This window comes from Miscanthus floridulus, chromosome 9 (assembly GCF_019320115.1).
Source record: "Miscanthus floridulus cultivar M001 chromosome 9, ASM1932011v1, whole genome shotgun sequence".
Taxonomy (NCBI): domain Eukaryota; kingdom Viridiplantae; phylum Streptophyta; class Magnoliopsida; order Poales; family Poaceae; genus Miscanthus; species Miscanthus floridulus.
In genome coordinates this window covers 48,184,083-48,200,123 of record NC_089588.1, presented here as the reverse complement: position 1 = coordinate 48,200,123, position 16,041 = coordinate 48,184,083, and the positions used below count along the sequence as shown (strand labels likewise).

The window sequence follows — 16,041 nt, the reverse complement described above, 5'->3', positions numbered from 1 at the left end:
AAAAAAATGGCTATGAACAATTGTCCCAAAGCAACGGAAACTGAGGAGGAAAAACATGTACCACGGCTTGCATTATCTAACCATGTGAACGATAAAACACTATACCATTGGGTGGTACCATTAACACATTCTTTTTTTTACCAAAAATAAAAGGATTTTCTTCGTTCAACAAAGGATCGGATCAGGTGCGCACAAAACAAAAGACGAAAATAACCAATATCTTGCAACCACATGATATTGCCAGAGGAACCATATGACCCATCAGCAACAGATGGCGGCAACCCAGTACACCCTACATTTATTCTAGCACAAGGCAACACCGAGAGAGATGGTAACGCATACACTAATGTACCAAGAACACCAGCCTCTTGTTAAACGCTATTCTACACCCATGAAGAATAAAACCATAGGGGAGAATATGGGAGAACATAGAATACACAATTTACAGGGAAACTACTCTGCGGCGATGCCTATACAGGTGGGTGGGAGGGCAGGGGTAAGACACAAATGAGGTGCAAAGAATTAGTTGGCTGGCCAGACCCAGCCAGCCATCATCATAGGGGGGGCTACTGAAACCTCTACTAATTACACAGCTACGGAAGCCAGCCTCTGGCTAGAGGCGGTAGGAGAGCGCCCCAGCACTATAGAAACGAGACTAGCACTATGGTGGCAATCTTCGCCGCTGTTGTGCCATCTTCGTATGAGCATGCATCCTATCGGCATACATCGGGAGGCGCCTTATCTCATCAATCTCTTCGAGAAGCTTTTCCTCGGTAATGTTATCTGTGATACTCCTCATCACCTGCAGACCATGCAAATAAACTGTAAGAATACTGTAGTGGTTTCACTTTCCCACCCAAATAGAGTACTTATTCCAACAGTGGGCAAAATATGATGCTTAACCACCCACAAAAACAATGATGCTCAACTGTGAACAGAACAAGGCTGTTTTAACTGACACTTAGAATTGCTGAAGTGAACGTCTTAGAGAGCAGGATCCTAAAAGACGAAGGCAGGAAATGCAACTCGTAAGGAGAGCTAGCCATGCAAACAGAATACTATGATCCAATGTGACAGGCCAACTGTATTTTGGAAAATGGTTTTACCCCAATAGCAAGACCATTTCAAATGAGTACATTTAAATTTTCAAGCAAAGATCAAGATGAGATTTACATACAGCAATATTCTTAAAAGAAAATAAATTAACAGATGAAGTACAATAGAAAGTATATAAGAACTAGCCTTCCGGTATGTGTTGATGTCGTTTGGAGTCGATTTATCAGATCTAATACGCATACAGGCCCAACACTGTTCTTCCTTATTCCAGGAGCACTCGACAATCCTCCCAGCGACAGAGGATGGATCTATATCGTCTGTTTAAGTTTAAGAACAGCAATAAATATACGAATAGTAGGGCAGAAAAATAGAAACATGTCGTTAAAAGATAATACTCCTAAATATTTTTAAATTTGTTAAAGAATATTATTTCAGCACTAAATAAGATGACACACAATGAACGAGGTCATCATGAAAATTGAAATGCATGTTACCAGTAAATGCTATCCGAGCAGCATCCATAAGTTTCTTTTTCCCTCTCTCATAAAGGAAAACCAGTTGACGATTATCATTTGTAAGCTGCAATAGTCAGACATACAAAACAAAACCCAAATTTCAAAATAGCATCTTCACGATGACTAACCCATTTAAAACAAAATAGTTAAAAATGATCATAAGACCTCAAACAGAAAGTCCACAGAATTCATCTCAGGGTACTTCCACTTCAGAAGACCTTCATGAGTACGAGTTACATATGGATCATCCCAGCCCTGCAATAACAATTGAAGCATCAGCCAAGTAAAAGCAAAATTTACATGTAAATAACCACAGAATAAATAGTTACAAAGGATGTTAGAAGTCACAGTAAGGACAGGAGTTCCATATATAGCACTGTTTAAAATTACACATCCACAACAAAATGTTCTAAGCTATATATAAGTCTTCACAAATAGGAAACACTCCATGAGTTAACAAAATATAGAGAGAGAGAGAACTTCAGTTAAAACAATTGCAAGCAGACACATCCATACGTGAACAGTAAAAATGGAAAACAAAATATATGTGAATTAACAAATGAGCAGCAAGAAATAAAGCATTTAGCTTTATCTTGCTGTAAACGCCATATAACCCCATGAGGTGCACCCCCACCCCTAAAAAAACAGAAAACTAATCTCAAACAGGAATTTGACATGGGCATAACTAAAAATAGAAATGTGCAGTTACAAAATAAGTCCAACAAAGATGGGAACTCTAGCAAATAAGTATCTGTAAATTTTATTTATCAAAGCACTGCACAATGAAAATACAAACACCACTAAAAAATGACCATTATCAGGCCCATTCCCACAATAAAATGATCTATTCCCAAAACCATACAATTCGTCTGGTTGAGTCCCGGTTGCACACAAAAACTAAGTAGACCAGAATCATCACATTTACTAGTTACATTGCAGCCAACTAAAGATATATTAGACTACTATAACCATTTCTGTTCTTGTTTGAAATACCACAGATTGCACCATGCATGAAGGCCATATAAAGCAGACAACACGCCTTAACATCTTCATATCATAATAAACAAACAGAAAAAAGAATCTTACCTGAAATATAAGGCCATCAGCATCATGGCAAAGCGATGGAATGAACTCCTTAAGAACCCTTTTTACTGTTGAGAGCAGCCAAAAATCCTTTCTCCTCACCTGGTAATGTCATATAATAAACAAAAAAAAAGGAATATTAACTCTGCAGGACTCATGAGTTGAACATCATAATTCAGAATTGGAAAATCCTAGAATCCGATACCGAAAATAATTCCATGTCATATTTGTACAACGGATTGCTCTTAGCACCACTCTCAAATTGCTTTTTCTCATGATAACGTGGCCGTATTATTTCATCTTCCAGCATTTTCCACCTTTCAGAAAATGGCAACTGCATACACAAATTTCCATAATTAGATATAATCCCAAGCCATACTAATGTGTGTTTATATCACCCTACGGTACAATAGAGCTTTTCACATATAGAAGTTAGAGCAGAAAAAAATAAATACACCCTCAACGTTCACTAATCGTGTGGCAACATGAACCTTGTAGGCCGGTCTGCTAACCAGGCTAAGGCAAACATGATTATGGCAATGATGAGCAAAATATTGATGGTGTGGACCAGTGAAAAACAAGGCGCGATTCTGCGCTCGCCTAGGCGCTGGGCGGAGGCCTCCCGCGGGGCCTAGGGGGTGAGGCGGCATCTAGGCGGTGGGCGCGCGCGTTTGCGGCGGAGGCGGCGCCTGGGCGGGATGCGCGCGTTTTGGCGGGCAGGAGAGCGCGCGCGCGAGCGGGCGGCTGCGCAGGAAAGAAAGCGGCGGCGCGGGAAGGATCGATTCGCCGGCCACGGTACGTCTCCGGCCGATTCGTCGAGCGCGAAGCTTGTACTTGACGCCGTGGACCTGTTTTCCACATCACCGGCCATCTTCTCCCTCCGTGCAGGCCTCCTCGCGCCGCCTCCGTCCGCCGGCCCGCCGCCGCCCCTGGAGCTCCCGTGCGCCCCCTCCTCGCCGGGCCGCCACTGCTGGTGAGCTCCACGCCTCACCTGCCTTGCTGCCCCTCGCCCCGCCTCTCGGGAACCCCAAGGTGAGGTCCGCTCGCCCCCTGCTCCTCTCTCCTCTGCTCCTTTCTATCTTCCTGCTTTGTACGCCTAGAACACGCCTAGGCGCTAGGCGATGGGTCACCGCCTAGAAACCGCCTAGCGCCTAAAAAAACATTGGTGTGGACAAGAGTGCAGGTACCAAGAAATAATTCAGAAAGGATGCTTACTACATCTCTTTTCTTTACTAAGTGCGCCAAAGTTTCATGGATAAAAGAGTAAGTCGGAAATAAGTAAATAGCAAAATGTTACTCCCTCCATTCCAAATTACAAGACATTTTAGGTTTTTTTAGATACATAGCTTTTGCATATTAAAAACAGTGTATCTAGGAAAGCCAAAACATCTTATAATTTGGAACGAAGGGAGTATATATGATTCCACAACATATTACCTTAGTTTTGGATACTGCGCCAAGCGCCATAAGATCATATGCCAAGTACCTTCTCTTCAAGCCTGAATCTGGTACCGTGTCTATAATCATCTCTCCATCAATCAAGGTCATATCATGCAGACCCTTCATACCAAAGAAATAAGATTAAAGTTTTGCAATAAGAGGCATGTTCTATGATTGTTTCTCCACAAAAATCGGAACCTTACTTCGAGGCTCTTATGGGGAAAGCGCATCTGAACCCTTCTGAAGCAAAAATTCCGATCAATCAAGAAACAACCATCTCTCATTATAAGCATCATATATCGTGTTCCGTCAGCTTTCCATGTAGCAAAGTAGTATCGCTGTCTAAGTAGTTGCAGATTTTCACTGAACAAAGCAAAATGAGTGCATTAGATAAAAAAGGACATATATTGAACATATGAACCTAGGACCTATACAAAAAGTACCAACACTTCTAATGCTCTGAGAATAGAAACTCTGAAGCAAAATATCAGCATTGGATTACAAGGAACTCATAACGAGTGTGAAAGAATTCCAAAAAAACCCTCCATGATGCAAAAAAAACCTGCAACACTTCTAATGCTTATTTAATGCATCCATCTGTCTAACCCTAGGCTTTTTTTAAAACTTTATAAAAGTTAGCATGTACTAATGGTTCCTTACAAGATTTTCTATCATGTCCTTTATATAACATAGGAACAAAAAATATCATAATGCACAAAAAAATGTAAGAGAAATTTGAGTCACTGGTTGATGTTACTCACCTGTTAAGAGAAACTGGATGTGATCCAGGAAATTGTGAATGCCCCCTTCCCTACGAACAAATAAAGGTGATCAGACCACTCTAAATAAAAAGGCACTACTTGTTTGAGAGCAACACATGCATAAACTTGCAGAAATTTATGTTACAAACCAATCCAACTCAAAGTAGTGCATAGAACAATAGATATAAAACATGATATATCTATAGACTGAAACAAGTTTAATCATGACGAAATTCTATTAGTTCCCAGCATTTCCAAAATGCCATTTCTGAGCCTTGTCAACATGTCAAGATTCCAGATGGATTACATCGAAAAATACATTGTTAATGTAGCACAAAAGTATTTTGCCAGACCAGCATGTCAAACTCACATTCTCAGCCTGCATTGCATGACATGAAATATTCATGCATCTGCACCATGCTAACTTTTAAGTTACGTTCCCAGAAATGAAATAGTTACTGAAGATGGGTTTGGTGGTATTAGAACTATATTCTACAAAAGGTTATCAATTATCATAGTCCATGTTTTCATTGTAAAGCATATACGAAATTAATACATAATATATTGGGTAGAAGTAGAAATAGCCTACTTACAAGGGGCATTTCAAGCAACCGATAACATAGGATACGCAAAGCTTCTTGCTGGTCATATGGCACTTCATCCCCTAACACATCGTCGTTGGTGATTACTTTATCCTCTGATTCATTCTGCAAACATATTGTGGTGTCAAAACATAGCATTGCTTAGCAATGAAACCGTATAGTGAGGTAATACCAAGGGCAAAAGCAATAGTTAACTCTATCTCATGAACAAGATAAGTAGATCTGATAATTTCCTATAAATTTTGAAGAAAACACTTACACGCAGTGGTTCAGGATCACCATTGTCATCATCGTCATCCTGCTTAGCTTCGCCATTTAAATCGAGATCATCTGGTCTCTTCCATTCTGGTGTTGGAGGGCATGCTATCATCATATTCTCAGGGACCTCATGGTAAAATGAATACAGTGCTTCAATATAGTCCCTCTTGTATATGCCAGGTGGCCGCCTTTGAGCAAATATATTTATCGCCTAGAAAAACACAGTCACGTAATACTGAAGAATAGAATCAATAAAATATCATTTGGGGTCTAGTATCCCTACCTCAGCAACACAAGAGACGTGTGTGCGCATAAGGTAATGAATAATCATGAAACCCGTACGATTATGACCATGGGTACAGTGAACCAGAATATATTTAGGATTCTTTGATTGTTTTTGTCGATCCAGGAACATCATTGCCTGAAAGAACCAACAAAATTTGTTAACAAAATTTGTTAACGAAGATGCCTTACAGGAAGCTTTTCTTAAAAATGGTGGCTACTGACCTAAATAGGCATTTTGTTCTACACAGCAGAGATTGACGATAGTTGGGAAATTATCTATACCATTTACACCCAAGATGGTTCAGGCAAAAAGAAAATGACCAGGTTACTGATAAGAAGTGTCCAAATCAATTTGTTATAGACAATCCAGGAATATGAAAATGCAAAAAGGTGCAGGCCCCTTCGAAATTAGTGATAGCCCTAACTAACGGGTATGGGAAGGAAAATGATAAAAGGAGAGGAACCACTGCAGATTGTTCATTCAAACTTGCAAAGGCTACATGTACATGAGGTAGTTTGCTACAGTAACCGACCTGCTACAGCGCTAGTACATCTTATACATACAGCTAGCAACAACTATGTTCTTATACACAAAACAAATTTTGCTCCTTCACTGCCCCTGCTGATTCTACTACTACCGCAGCAGTTACAACGAAGCCTCTAGAGGACAGTAGCAGCTCCTCCCAGCTGTTGCTGTGCATGTGTTTCAGTAGTCAAAACCAAATTGCCTTTTTACTCAAGAAAACAAATTACTTATCCAACAATTAGCAATACAATGAGCATGTAGCAGTCTAGCAGAACATAGAAAAGGTAGAAAGTGTAAAGTGTAAAACATCACACAAACCTGATGGGTGATGACAATGCCATAAACAATAGGCCTAAGGGCTAGCAGATGAGAACAGAATATCAAGAGATGGAACGTGTTCACCGTCAACAATAGGCTCACAACAGCAACTAAGTGCGATTAAGTGGATTTAGGGATGAAACAGGACGGATATTCCCAATATCCATCCGATCCAAAAGGGTTTAAACCCTACTTGGATAATCCATATATGAATCCGGAGATTTAGTATCCGTACCGTATCCGAATAGGCGAATACTCAAAGTTGGATTTCTGATACATTATGACATAAGATATCAATATCCGACAAATCTGACAGTATCCATATTCTACTCCAAATCCCGGAAAGAAACGACTATCCATATTCGGTATCCATAATATCTGTTTGTGGATCCGGTTTCATCCCTAACTGGATTGGATTAGTTCATGCTGGATATGCCTAATCGGCAACTCTTTATAAATACATAGGTTTGGTCCATTACAACGAAATCAAGCTTACAACCAACCTCACCAACTCTAGTAAACCAAAACCAACAAATCTCCTAACAATCAGCTAACTTAACCAACAAGCCACCACCTAACAATTTCCACTCCAACTATCCTCAGATTCAGATAAGCACACCTTTATCCTTGACGATATGCTTCTTGCATCACTCATATTGCCAAGCCAGGCATCCACAATAAGGTAGGTAGAATAAATAAAATAACTTGGAGCATAAGCAATGGTGCCCAGGGGTGGAACAGGAAACAAAATTATTGACAGTAGCGCATCAGCCCCCCTCCCCCGCCCCCAAAAAAAAGAAAAAATGGACATATATAATATCCAGAGTCAAATATAATGCTTTTGCAGAGGTATGCATGATTGTACCTCATAGACAAACTTATTAACAGATTCATTGTCAGGTACAGCATCTCTCCCCTTGCATGCAATCTAAAACAGAAACTATGTTAGTTAAGAAAAAGGTCCTTGAGAAACAAGAAAGCATTTAAGCTAAACGATCTCACCTTCGCATACTTAGTACCTTGCCTCGTCCATTCTGCTGGTGAATAATACCGGGTGGTATTTGTCAAATCAATCACCAGACCTATCTGAAATGGGAAAACTAAAAGTCAATACAGTGTATGTTCTGTCAGCCTAATTAAACGGCTATTTTGCACAATATTTGGCTAAACGATGTGTGACCGATTTTTAGCATTTAGGTGAGCACTGATGCATACCAATCAAAGTTCAAAAAGGCGACGCCTTAGGCGCGCCTAGGCGCGACTAGTCGCTAGTCGATGGGTTCCTGCCTGGCCTATGGGGGTGTAGGCGGACATCCAGGTGCAAGGCGGCGCTAGGCTGCGATTCGGCGGGCTAGGCGGCGCAGAGGCGGGCGCGGAGGCATGAACGCACGGAAAATTGCCGCAACGGGAGGTCGCCAGTGGGGGAGGAGCTGCGAGCGGCGGCGGGCGCGGGCGGGCGGCGGCGGGTGCGCACTAGAGCAGAGAGAGATGCGGGAGAGGAGAGGAAGAGGAATCGGTGGCGGTGGCAGCGGCAGCTGATGCGGGAGGAAGCGGATGCAGCTTGCGGCATCGAGAGGATGCGGGAGACCGAGATGCGGCGTCGTGCGGGAGACGAGTAGATGGATAAGGTTGGAGACCTAGAGTGGGATAAGGATGGAATAGTGGGCTGGACTGTTGCCTCTTGGGCCTTTCTCTCTCTCTAAGCCAGCCTTTCTATCTATCTAAGCCCACTATTCAGCTGTTTATTTTTTCTTTTAGAATATAAATATATGTATATTAGTATATATACACAACGCCTAGAAAAACGCCTTGGAACGCCTAGGCTAGCCTAGGCGCTAGGCTAAGGGTCAGCGCCTAGAAAGCGCCTAGCGCCTTCTTGAACTTTGATACCAATGCACATAATAAATGGCATAACGAAGAAAAACGATGATGAAACAGTATTTTAACACTACGGAATTCCACAAACCCCACCTACTGATACCATAAGCCTAAGTGATTTGCCATCTATGTGCATATGGAATACATGCCGCTATTTATGCAGGGGTGTCTGGGCAAAGGGGATGATCGTAGAATATCAGGACTAAATAGGAGCACCGATGAGCCACAAACGAGCAATCAGCGACTAATAATCAACTAAAGCCATATCCAAGCACCCACACCCTCCACCGTCACCTCAGATGCCTTAGCTATCTATGCCATCCACTGGATGCCGCCTCCCAATCCTCGACACCACCGACAACCTACGATACACGGATACTTCGCAAAACTCGCGTACCAGTGTCGGATACCGTATCGGATACGGATACTCCACGGATACGTCCGGATACGTATCCCGGACGTATCGGACAATTTAACAATTTCCAAATAATAAAAATAAATCGGATACTCATGGGACACATGTGGGACACCTGTGCGATACCTTCAAACCCTAACACAACTCAATCGCTTCGTATTAAAGCCCTCTGTTTAGCTGCGCCCCCCTCTCATCCCCATTCGCGCAGCCGCAGCTGCCTCACGCACGGCAGCCTGCTGCTCACCGCCGCCCGGCCACCCGCCGCCCGGTGCAGCGCCGCTCGTCACTCCCTTGCCATCACCGCCGCCAGGCCACCCGCCCGTGCCTCCTCCTGCTCCTTCCCCTTCCGTGGTGAGTCCGACATTCCTCTGCTTCCTCCATGTCTAGTCCTTCCCTTCTCAAATCAATCTTCCCATGTGCTGATTCATCTGCTCTGTGTTTATTTCCCCTCGTGTCAGATCAAATGACGACTAGTACGAATGCTTCTGCATCCACTCATAGTGGTGAAAGTGAAGAATTTCCTGTTGCCAACAATCCTGCTATTGCAAATCGAGTCTTGGCTTCTGCTCGTGTGATTCCTGCAGACGATGATGACAAGAAGCCCCTGTGGAGGTATGTTCAGATTCTTGAGAAAACTTGAAAGGGTCAAGGGGGCAACGCAAAGATGAGATGTAGACTTTGTAACAAGGGTTTCCAAAGTTACTCTAGAGTTAAAGCACGTCTGTTAAAGATTTCTGGTTTTGGGGTTACATTTTGTCGAGTGGTGACTGTATATATTCTTGAACAACTGCAAGCTGAAGTTTCTGCTGCAAATGCTGCTGCCCGCAGGAACCTTCCTAGAGATATTCCACTTCCAACTGAGGGCAATGAGAAGATGAGGAAGAGGAGGGGTGTTTCGGCTATTGAGTGCAGCTTCAATCTAGAAGTCCGTAGCCAGATTGATGAACTGATAGCTAGGATGTTCTACACAGCAGGCCTGCCTTTTAATCTTGCACGTAACCGATATTTCTGGAAGGCTTTCATGTTTGCTGCCAATCATCCAATTGGAGGATATGTCCCTCCAAGCTACAACAAGCTGAGGACAACTCTTCTTGTGCAAGAGAAGACAAATGTTGAGAGATTGCTGCAGCCCATCAAGGCAACATGGAATTATAAAGGTGTGAGTATTGTATCAGATGGATGGTCAGATGCTCAAAGGCGCCCACTCTTGAATTTCTTGGCTGTGACGGAAGATGGTCCAATGTTTCTTAAAGCATTCAACACTGAAGGAATATCCAAGACCAAGGAATATATTTCAGAGAAGATGCTAGCTGTAATTGATGAGGTTGGGGCACAAAATGTTGTGCAAGTGATCACTAATAATGCTGCCAATTGCAGAGCTGCTGGTATCATTGTTGAGCAGAAGCACCCTCAGATTTTCTGGACCCCATGTGTCGTGCATACTCTGAACCTTGGCTTGAAGAATATATGTGCTCCTAGGGACATTGAGGATGAGCTTTATGATGAATTCCAATGGATCAGTGAGATCATTGGAGATGCTAGCAGTATAAAGAATTTCATCATGAATCACTCCATGAGGCTATCCATGTTCAATGAGTATAGCAAGCTTAAGTTCCTTGCCATTGCCGAGACAAGATTTGCCTCTGCTGTTGTGATGATGAAGAGGTTTGTGGCTATAAAAGATCCTCTTTCAGTGATGGTAGTGAGTGAAAAGTGGACTGCCTACAGGGAGGATAATACTGGTCTGGCCCAATTTGTGAAGGACAAGATTGTGAATGATGTGTGGTGGGATAAGGTGTGCTATTTCCTCAGTTTCACTGATCCTATCTATTCTATGGTGCGGGCAGCTGATACTGACAAGCCATGCCTCCACTTGATATATGAAATGTGGGACACAATGGTAGAGAAGGTGAAGAATGTGATATATCGTTATGAAGGGAAAGAGCCACATGAAGAATCCACCTTTTACTCAGCTGTGCAAGACATCTTAGTGAGCCGTTGGACAAAAAGCAATACCCCCTTGCACTGCTTGGCACACTCACTAAATCCCAAGTACTACACTGAGGAATGGATCAATGAGGTTCCAAACCGACAAGCCCCCCACAATGATGAGGAGATTTCAGAAATGAGAAATGCTTGTTTCAGGAGAAATTTTTCTGGTGAGGAATTAAAAAGGGTCAAGCAACAATATGCTAATTTCTCTTTGTTTGGACCTGGATTCAATTCATTTGATTCACTTGAGGATAGAACTTATATGGATCCAAAGCAATGGTGGGGAATTCATGGTCATTCTGCTCCAGAACTGAAGAAGTTGGCATTTAGATTACTTGGCCAGCCAACATCATCTTCTTGTGCTGAGAGAAACTGGAGTACCTATGGGTTGATTCATAGTTCCTTGAGAAACAGGTTCTAGTTCGACCTTTTATTGCTGTTTTTTTAAATCTTAATTGTTTGACACCTGTAGTTCAATTCCTAATTGCAAACTTGCAATTGACTTTGTAGGCTCAATCCTGCACGTGCTGAGGATCTAGTTTTCACACACCAGAACTTGCGTCTTCTTTCTAGAAAAAATGAGGAATACAACCATGGTCCATCAGCAATGTGGGATATTGGAGCTGATACTTTTGAAGCTGATTTTGAGGGCGGTGCTGATTTCCTTGAGCATGCTGATCTGTCACTTGATGAGCCAGACCTTGAAATAGTTCTTGAAGATCTTGGGGCACTGGGTCTGACTGAAGATGTTGGATCAAGTGACTGAAAGACTTCTTGATGATTGCCAATTTGTCATGGCCAGCTGTGCATCATCACTTTATCAATTATCGTTTTATCATTTCATCATGTAGTTATGTGTGTATGTTGAACCTAAGTTTGAATAATGGCTTGATGGCCTCAACGTTATGCCCTGAACAATATTATGTTATGTAATATTTATGGTCTGTGCGCTAATTTCTAATTTCGGTGGATTTATTTTTTATTTTTTATATATGTTGCCGTATCCCCGTATCTGTATTTTGGGAAAAATGGCGTATCGGAGTATCGCCGTATCGCGTACCGGTATCCGTATCCACGTATCCGTGCATCATAGCCGACAAACCACAACCAAGCAAACAAAGCACAGCAAGAGTGATGAGCCCCGCTGCCCACAAGCACCTACGGAGCTCTGTAACCCGCACGCCCCTGAATCACCCCTCCCTCTATACTGGCCTACTCCTATCTAGATAGAGCTCCACCACCAATCCCTCCCAGAGCGGACGGAGAGATCGGCCGGTAACTGGACTGGAGCCAGCGAGGATGGGAAATGCGGGGGGAGAGCTGTCTGCTGGTTCCCCTCATTGTATTTATTTCTTCTGCGGTCCCTCCCTCCCTTCTTTTGGCTTAACGCTTTCTCACCTAGGTAGCAACTAGGCCAACGCATTAAAATACTGGTTCAAAATCAACTGGAGAACATAACACTGGAGTGCGCACCACAAAGAACTAATTGTTCTGGTTTATGTTAATACAGATGAATTCACCCTTTTGCCTTCTTTTGCCATTCAGGGGCATCAAAGGTGACATGGCACTGGAAACATTTGGAAGGATCTCAGAGCATGCAAAGATGGTATATCTGTGCAGGAGAAATATCATTGTAGGGCGAAGACAAGGAAATGGAAGGATGATTTGCTGCGCACTGCTGGCATGAGACTACACAAGAGAAGACAAAAAAAAAAGAAGGCAGTTGCACATTGCTTCAAAAAGGTAGGTTCCTAACACACCTATGTGGTACCAGACAACTAAGAACCACCCTCCCATCTAGCATGCATGACCATCTAGCCCACCCAGTGCTGATTAGGAAATAAATGCCACCTAACACCTCTTCTTTTCAGAAGACTAGGGTTGTAGACAAGAAAAGAACTCATTTCTAGGGGCAGAATGATGTCAATGAACCAAATTTCTGTATACAACAAATGTTAAATAGAAAACGAGACTAACTTCACATGATAATTAATTAGTATAGTAGTAGGAGAGATTACAGTATGGTCCACAAGAACAAGCAAGCAATACTTACTTCGCGGCCAGCTTTTCTTTGTTTGTTAACTAGTTGCTTTGAGGAGTATCGCTTCCCAGGAGGCACTGACTCATTGAATGTTTCATCAAGAGGAACTTTAGATGGTATGATTTTATCTATTGGCTCCCCAAATGCAGGACAGTCCAACCAGCCTGAAATCGCACCAAGATATTATATATAGAATCCACATAGGAAAAAGGATAGTGGAAGAAAAGAATAATGAATACGCAGGGGTAACACAAGGTGGAATGTATCAGTAACCCAAACTATTCAGAAAATTGCCCAATACTTCGTACCCTGAGGTGCCTCTTTAAAGCGACTATGCCTTTTGGGTTGAGGAGCATAATCATTCCTAATCTGCTGGGAATGTAACCTTGACCCACCATCCTGCTGCTCTCTCTTTAGTCTCTTGCGTCTCTCTTCACGCTCCTGTCAAAAACAGCAAGATCACATAGAAGGTATGGTTAGCATCGATAAACCAAGCTTGCAGGCTCGATATGGTTGAAAAGAAAACTAAAATGAACTGTTTAAAAAGCCGCAAGGCCCTTCTGGCACATAGATAAACAATGCATGCATACCAGCATGTATGCAACATAAAGGCAGCCAACGTAAATCACCCTTCAACAAGGAAACATATTGAACTTCAAAATCATGGTTCTACAACAACTATGCTCACAAAGCAGGCTAGACAAGCAAATGTTACAAGCGCTTGTCTGTACTGTGAAGCGTTTATGCACTCTTGACCTTGTAATGTGCAACAGGCACTTCAGAACTTTCAATGGGGAATGTTTCGCCCCATCTCTGTACTATGTTTATAACTAGTAATAAATAACTTTACCTGTTTAAAAAAAACAACTATGCCCGTGGTGCACATTAAGATAACAAATTGTCCACATATTTAAGATATATATAGAGAGTTAAGAGATTCCCTCGCTTTCTGTAGGCCATTTCCTTCAGCTAATAATGTCAACCCAGCAAAGGTAAACGTGGGTACTAAACAACATTTATCGTAACTAATCAGCAATCATTAGTAAGATCCAAGAACAGATATGCCAAGGGCACAGTACACGGAATGAACATCGGCACCAATGAAAATAGTTGCGTACCCGGCGCAATGTTGCGACAGCAGATTCAACATGTTCCTCCTGAGCATACTCAACCTCCACTGGCTCATCGTAAGGCTGCTGCTCATCATCATCAGGCACCGGCGATGCGTTCAAATCCATATCCATAGAGAAGGTCATTCAACGCCCACTACTTCATATATTCTGCAATCAGTTCGGTTGGACTTGCACCTAGCAGAAAATGGTGTACTCAGACACTTATGTGGACAAAGAATGTGTATTAGAGATGTCCCAAGCTACCAGAAGCAAATAAACTGGCATGCATTCAAAGAATGAGTGCGTCAAGAAAATGGTGTACTCAGACACTTATGTGGAGAAGGAATGCGTATTAGAGATGTCCCAAGCAACCAGAAGCAAATGAACTGGCATGCATTCGAAGAATTAGTGCGACGAAAAAATGGTGCACTCTTATGTGGAGAAAGAGAGTATTAGAGATATCCCAATCTACCAGAAGCAAATAAACTGGCATGCATTCAAAGAATTAATGTGACGAGAAAATGGTATACTCAGACACTTATGTGGAGAGAGAATGAGTATTAGTCTATTAGAGATATCCCAAGCTACCAGAAGGAAATAAACTGGCATGCATTCGAAGAATTAGTGCGAGGGCAGCACGTGCCGGTCAACCCCCCGCAAGTATGGGGAACCCCAAATATGGAGGCGTCCCAGGCAATCATTAGAAGCGGATATATAGAAACAAGAATTAGCTGAAACAGCGCATGACGAGCAAAGCGAGCCGCCGCAAGGAGCGCACACACGGAACCAGCTAGGGTTCGCGAGCACGCGCCCAATTCCCCACGCCCCTGCTCTCCCGGAGCCTCGCGGGACCCAGTCCAAGAACCCTCGGCGCGCTGAGCTAGCGGAACCACCTCTCCCCGGGTAAAAAAACACACAGCGGGATGGACGGGACCCTACCTCGCGCGGCGGGCGGACGGAGGTCGCCGAGGCCCGCCCCCCTTTCTCCCCGCGGGGTGCAGCGGAGCGGAGCGGACCCTTGACGCCGCGCCGACGGGCACGGCGGCGGGGAGACGACGACCGGCGGCGGCGAGGCGGGGGCGTTCGGAGCGGAAGCAGGGGAAGGGGGAGGGATCTGCGGGTTAGGGTTTTGGAGCCGCCATGCGACGGGCGGACGGACGAGACGAGGGGGGAAGCTGGGGTCCGAACCGAATCGGGTCGAGGGGAACATCAGAGGGCGGGGGATATATGAGATGCCCAGATGAACTCGGTGCACCACGTGCTCCCGTGCGCCCTCCACGTGGCGTGGATCCTACGGCGCCGGTGGGTCCAGCTCGAGGGAATGATGACGGCAACGACAGGAAAAGGCGTTTGCTACAGAAGGCGGTGCATGGGCGTAGGCAGACCAGGTGACAGCCGCACTTTTTGGTATCACAAATTTTCTCTCTCTATTTTTTTTCAAAAAGAAAAAAGAAAACACGGTCACGCTCCCTCACCCAGAATGAAGTGCTCGTACGCCGGAGTTTGAGGAGGGAGGAGAAAGAGAAGAATGTAAAAATTATAGCTTTGCCTAACTTCTTTCTAACGAAGTTGTGGGTCCCAGCTTGGCTACGGACAGATTTACCCCCTTGGGCAATGCCAGAGCCGGCGCGAGGGGGTGGACGGCCATGGGGCCGCCGGAGCTGGAGTCGGCGCGAGGGCGGAGCGCTACAGGGCCGCCGGAGCTAGAGCCAACGCGGGGGTAGAGGACCGCGGGGCCACCAAGCCACCGGAGTTGGAG

General features: G+C 43.9%; 1 protein-coding gene and 1 pseudogene across 2 annotated transcripts; one reads left to right on the top strand and one right to left on the bottom strand.

Annotated features, from left to right (window-relative positions):
• Positions 1-326: 326 nt before the first annotated feature.
• LOC136483702 (uncharacterized) lies at positions 327-15,479 on the bottom strand. Of its 2 annotated transcripts, none has more exons than XM_066480842.1 (18): positions 15,222-15,479; positions 14,289-14,503; positions 13,479-13,611; positions 13,183-13,334; positions 7,847-7,930; positions 7,710-7,772; positions 5,999-6,136; positions 5,717-5,926; positions 5,449-5,562; positions 4,856-4,905; positions 4,298-4,457; positions 4,092-4,214; positions 2,860-2,988; positions 2,658-2,756; positions 1,737-1,826; positions 1,551-1,635; positions 1,243-1,373; positions 327-802 (listed from the first exon to the last, which is right to left on the bottom strand). In XM_066480842.1, exons 2-18 carry the CDS (start codon positions 14,424-14,426, stop codon positions 662-664), a joined length of 2,040 nt encoding a protein of 679 aa, XP_066336939.1. In that variant the 5' UTR covers positions 14,427-14,503; positions 15,222-15,479; the 3' UTR covers positions 327-661. The 2 variants fall into 2 exon arrangements, with proteins under 2 accessions (XP_066336939.1, XP_066336938.1); XM_066480841.1 differs by having other exon boundaries at positions 14,289-14,477.
• On the top strand, positions 8,077-13,166 carry LOC136483704 (uncharacterized; annotated as a pseudogene).
• Positions 15,480-16,041: the final 562 nt, after the last annotated feature.